The 5,839-nt window shown below is 39.8% G+C and overlaps 1 protein-coding gene across 1 annotated transcript in view; it reads right to left on the bottom strand.

The window, feature by feature from the left end:
- Positions 1-278: 278 nt before the first annotated feature.
- caprin2 (caprin family member 2) overlaps positions 279-5,839 on the bottom strand; it is a 15,022-nt gene continuing 9,461 nt past the window's right edge. Inside the window, exons 10-19 of the mRNA XM_025058142.1 lie at positions 5,470-5,507; positions 5,252-5,423; positions 5,041-5,116; positions 4,895-4,944; positions 4,707-4,814; positions 2,373-2,523; positions 2,196-2,288; positions 1,933-1,997; positions 1,399-1,447; positions 279-1,160 (exon numbers count right to left, since the gene is read on the bottom strand). Coding sequence (XP_024913910.1) covers positions 586-1,160; positions 1,399-1,447; positions 1,933-1,997; positions 2,196-2,288; positions 2,373-2,523; positions 4,707-4,814; positions 4,895-4,944; positions 5,041-5,116; positions 5,252-5,423; positions 5,470-5,507 — 1,377 coding nt within the window. The 3' untranslated portion in view covers positions 279-585. The remainder of the gene's footprint in view (positions 1,161-1,398; positions 1,448-1,932; positions 1,998-2,195; positions 2,289-2,372; positions 2,524-4,706; positions 4,815-4,894; positions 4,945-5,040; positions 5,117-5,251; positions 5,424-5,469; positions 5,508-5,839) is intronic.

Below are 5,839 nucleotides of genomic sequence, written 5' to 3'. Positions count from 1 at the left end.
GACGTCCAGTCTTAAAACTAGACGTGGCCAAATTTTTTGTTTTAATGACGTAATGAGGAATTCTATGCCCTGAATGAGAGTTTAAGGTTTTGTTTTTTTTTTATAATCGCAAATTATTTGTGTACAAGCGAGAATGTTTTGTCCTAATTGTTCATCTTCTACTACCAAGAGGGAGATCCTCAACCATTTTCTGCAATAAAAGTTGATGCTCCAAAACAATTTAGTTCAAGGTGGACCAGACCACTTTAGGAATAGACCAAGGAATAAACCAACAGTTAGATTGCTTTCTTTTAATTCATCATCAGGCACATGTAACGGTCAATCCCATTTCTCCAGGGCCGTATGTGAGACACCGCACCGACCACCCAGAAAAATTAAGCTTTTTACCGGTCTGCAATAATTCACTTGGCAAATCCAACATGTGTGTGGACGGTCAAACGATGATGCCGAAAGTAGTGATATGTGACATTAGCAAGTGACATTTTTAACACCTAATTACACTAACCCCAGTCAATTTTGCACCACTGTATGTCCATTACAAACAGGCCGTAGTGAGGGTGTGGCTGTTTGGCTCACAACAGAAGCTCACTCCTGGTAGAGCAGGAACCCTGAGAAGGTGCTATATTTCCAGGTGCTTCCATAAATGGCGCCACGATGCAAACGCAGCCACACCTGGTCTCCCTGAAAAAGTGGTAGGATGGCGTGATTGCTAGCCGTCTCGTGATCTGGGGCTCCATCGTTGGCATATGCGGACACCATCACTTCCTCGTTGCGCATGAGGTTGATGTAGAGCGGCACATTGATGGCGAGTTTTAAGATGTGGAAGATGAAGACATAGGTTCCGTTGACAGGACTGGTAAAGCGGCCGATGTGGGTGTCGTACGTCGCGCCCAGGTTGCTGTGCAGATGATCAAACACAATGGGCTGGTCCAGATTACCTGGGACAAAGTTGGCAGTGCGGGAAGCTGTGAAAGCCACTCTCAGAGGCTGGGAGATTGAGTACAGTTGCATAGGCAGCAGTGCAGCGTGGTGGTGGCCGTGGGGAATGACTGGGACCTCCACAGAGGAAACCGACAGCGAATCACCAAGCCCGGAGTCTACGATTGTGTAGCCTTTATCCTCGCCTGGGCTTCTCACTTGGGAAGAGTCACTCAAGAAACCTAAAAAGTACAAAGATTTAATGCACAATGATCAGTCTGAAATCGTGTGCGATTAATCCTCAGAAAATGTGTCCCTGGGGAATATTGGCCAATTAGTGCAACGCTATTAGGGTTGGCAATCGTCCATTAAAAAAAACACATGAGCCTCATGAAGCACCAAGTGTGCATGTGCACAGTATATGACAAGTTTACATATTTGCTTCAGGTCCACTTTACTCCACCTATGCTAAGTTCTTACCGCTACTGTTGTGCCTTCCTCCTTCCCGTCCATGTGGGAATCCAGAGTCCTGACAAATTAACAAAGAAACAATGATCATGGAAGTACAGTCTAGTAACAGCTTTATATACACACACAGATATATGTACATATATACTATATATATATATATACACACACATATATACACACACATACACCTACATACATATACCTACATACATATACATACGTACATATATGTATGTGTCTATACAGTATATATATACAAACATACATATATATACACACACATATATAATTTTTTTAAAAATATTTTTATATCTAATAATTTCCCTCTTATGATTTTGTATGACATTACATACCAGCGATTTAATTGGAGTCATTTTACGTTGCGTATAATCCGCTTTGTTTTGTTAGCATAAACAAATGCTTCAATTAAATATTCTATATTTCAAATGAACTCTAAATGTAGCACCATTTCATCCAGTATTTTTCTCTTTCTACTGTACATTGTTTGCGTTGTTGCTGTTGTTGTAGAGAAACATTACTTACCCTGGGAGAGCAAAAGAGAGGACCAGAGTCTTTGGAACGAGTCTGGGGAGTCAAGAGCCCCCCTGCTAAGAAGCAAAAATAAAGCATTTACTCCTTTAATACGGATAATTTGGATTTGTTAGAATTCCGAAACTACATACTACAAAGAAATCTTTCCAAAGCTTTTGAAAGGTCAAGAGGATGAAAAGATGACCTCCAATTACACTCATTACCAATACAAGACTGAGCGATCGTTTTCGGTTCTTTGCCGTCACGTGCCATACCTCTCATAGATCCTCGAGTGTAGTAAGAGTGAGCAGATCCAGGCGAGGAGAACATCTGTCCACCATTTCCCATTGTGTAACTGGACTGGTGAACTGGAAAGGTGACGCAGAACAGACTGTCTATCAAACAACATGCTTTCAGGCTCAAACGCATTAACAACTGTGTGTTCAACGTACCAGGCTGTGGTTCTGGTTGGAGTTCATTTTCTGAGGGAGCGAACTCGGGCGGTGTCTGAGTGCCGATACTAATGTACCTGGGTTCAGCAATGTTGGGGGAGTTTGGTTTGTATTTCAGGTCTCCATTCTTATATGTGCTTTTCTTGAAGACCTATAAAAAAAACAAACAAAAGAAGTAAAAGTAAGGCACAGAAAAATCATGTTCTGAATCACACACAGATAGTTTGGCCTTACACTAGGCATGGGCAAACTATGGCCCATGGCCCAGATACGGCCCGCCAAACTTCTCTTACATTACAAATAGGGATGTACGACATCAAGTTTTTGCCAATATCCGATATACCGATATTGTCCAAACACTTAATTCCGATATTAACCAATACATGCAGCCGCTTGGGTTAAAGGCAGAGTACACATTTCGTTGTGTGCAGTGTAACAATGACAATACAGTGCACAGTTTAAATAATAGTTTTACTTTTAGTTTCATTTCAAAACTATTTTTAGGTTACATCATTTAGGCGTAACCCAGGCATTGCGTTATTACATAATCAAGCTAAAATTGGTCAATAATATTGGTTAGCCAATAATGTCGGACATCCATAATTACGAACTTTATTATCGATATTATGCTATCATTAACTATATTATCATTAGAATTCTGTCATGTTGCCTTTGCCCTGTAATGCCTGCATTCCCCAATAGATGGCGCACTCACTGATGTCTGATCAACGGTTGTGCGTCTGATATGACAAGAAAGTGTTTTACAAAGATTACAATATCAGCCATCACTTCACCACAAAGACAGTAAAGGCTAAAATATTTTATAAATTGCACTAAAAATGATTTTATTCTCATTTCAAATGAGGTGCACGGATATTTCACGAGCAAAATGCAGACTTTTCGATTTTTTTTATATATATAATTACCAAATTGAAAAAAAAATAAGTTTTGAGCTCCTCATTAGTTACAGTATATCAGACAACTTCTGATTGACTTGATTGATTGTGTGAGGTTGTGAAATTTTCCAGTTTTTCATTTGTCATTTTTCATCACATATTATATATGCCAATGGTGTGATTTTTGAAGGAAGACTTATTTTTAGACTCTGAAGAGTTTTTATTCTCTATTTACTGTGCATTTGCACAACCGCTGGACACCTTCATGGCTAAAAGCAATAATGCGTAATATTTGCAATTTTTGGTTGCTTTTGGTCATAGCGTAAACAACTTCAAACCCTCCACAAAACTACTAAACATTCAATCATTATAATATTTTTATTATTATATTATTTATTACCACTTCATCATTTACCATTATTACAAAAAAGTAAATTATTTCCCATATAATTAAAAGGTAATTTGGACTTTGGTGCAGATTAAAATCTTGGAAGGGTCAAAGTTCGTGGACGAAAATGTCCGCACAAAGTCCTTGTCAAAAAAACTTAATCTTTCATTTACTTTATCTTTATTTACTAAACTGGCTTAATGCCAGTTTAGTTCATCAGAACATTATACTTTTAGTTTAGAACAGGGAGGTCAAACTCATTCATAAGTTTAAGTCCCATGTTTCACCCACGTGGTTTTCATGCTAATAAGTACAAATATATTTGGGGAATTTCAATAAAATATCTAACAAAAAGTCACTGGCATAATACAGGTGTTTGTACTTTTTTTTCCCCCCAGTTTCAACATTCATCATGAGTGCCGTATTGAACCCCAAGTGGGCCAGTTTTGGTTGTCGGCCGTATGTTTGACAGCCCTGGTTTAGAGGCTTCCAGAGCCAAAATTCAACATCCAGCTCGCCTGATGGGACATATCAATGGTGGGCAGAGAAGAGAAAAGACATGAAGCACGGACCCATGCTTTGAAATGACCTGGGTTGAATTCATTAGATTGAGAAAACTATTTAGAGTTAAACTGGGGATGGCTTGATCTGACACTAAAGATTGGTATCGGTCCGATATCGGTCAAAATCTCAAGATCGGACATTAAAAAAAAAATACAACTAGAGCCCATCCGACACTAAAGATTGGTATCGGTCCGATACTGGTCAAAATTTCAAGATTGGAGATTAAAACAAATACAACTAGAGACCGTCTGATTGGATAGCCCAAATGCTCAACTTAACTTTGGGAGACATGTCATAAACAGGGACCCTATGTGATGTCAGCCTACAGTACGCCAGAAAATAAAAGAAGCTATTGGACTGATATTGGTATCTGCAGATACTCCAAGTTGCAGTATCGGTTATATTGAGCCATCCCTAATTTCAGCCAGCAACCCTCAAGTGTACACATGCAGAGTTTGCATCAAAAAGCCCCGTCCTGTTTCTTACACAAGGGAGACTCTTGGGGGAAAACTCCAGGTCACAGTTTTCTAGACCGTCGTCTTCGCTGGTAAGGCTAGCTTTTCTCTGCCCTCGCCTGACAGGCAGTGGGGTAGACTAAAGAAGGAAGAAAAAGAGTAAGGATTTAAAGCCACAAACTACTGACTGAATACAGGAAGGAAATAAAAAATGCTTACATGCATAGTTGCTGACAGGACAGTAACTGGGCTTTTCAGGTCTGATCCTCCTGTTTAGTGCAAACAGTTAGATAAATCATGGTGATTTAGGAATTACTGGTCTGTATGAAAAAAAAAAAAAAAAACTTAAAAAATTAAGCTCATACCCAGAGGAGAGAAGGATCTCGACAGCGGTCTCTTCAATCCACCATTGGTGGCGCTGTCAGCTTCTAGAAGAGAGTCCTAAATATGAAAACCTTGTTTTAAAAAGTCATGCAGTGATTGGGAGAGTAAACCTAACACCTCATAATGATGTCGCTAACGAGCACATCCTGAAGACAAACTCATGTTCTCCACTGGTATCCATCCATAGCGTACCTGCATGAAAGTGAAGGAACTGTGGCTCGTCATCATGAGCTCCTCCAGCTGTTGTTTCCTCAAGATAGGGTCTTTGGGTAAGGCGGAGTAACAGTCAACCAAGTCCAAACACATAGAGCTGTGAACGGCCTGTTTAAAAAAAATAAAAAATAAATAAATAAAAATGTTTTTCCTGTAGAGTTTTGATTTATCCTAAATCTAGGTTTGGACTCACCAGCTTGGAGCTTTGTCCTCCTTTGACTTTTTTCCCCTTTCTCTGTGGAAAACCACATGTACCATTGATGTATCGGCATTGAAAAAAAAACACTGTAGTCTGTGACTCTGTATTCTTGTTTCCCAAAGACTGGGTCGCGACCCTCAGGTATGTCACAAGATTTTTTTGGGGGTCATCTCACATCATGTTTCCCAGGAGTTAACGAATGATGTCTATTGACTAAAATATGGGTCCCCAGAGAAGACGTTTGGGAAACACTGATATAACGGAAACATCCCTCTGTCTGTAGAAAGCTTTTTACCTGTTTGCAGTCAGTACTCTGCTTTTTCCCGAGTGGGACTTTGGGGATAAAGGCTGCAGCACCCTTGCCTGGC

The sequence above is a fragment of the Cynoglossus semilaevis genome, chromosome 8 (genome assembly GCF_000523025.1).
Source record: "Cynoglossus semilaevis isolate Cse_v1.0 chromosome 8, Cse_v1.0, whole genome shotgun sequence".
NCBI classification, from domain to species: Eukaryota; Metazoa; Chordata; class Actinopteri; order Pleuronectiformes; family Cynoglossidae; genus Cynoglossus; species Cynoglossus semilaevis.
The sequence above is the reverse complement of the archived record's forward strand: the minus strand, read 5'-3'. Positions and strand labels throughout refer to the sequence as shown.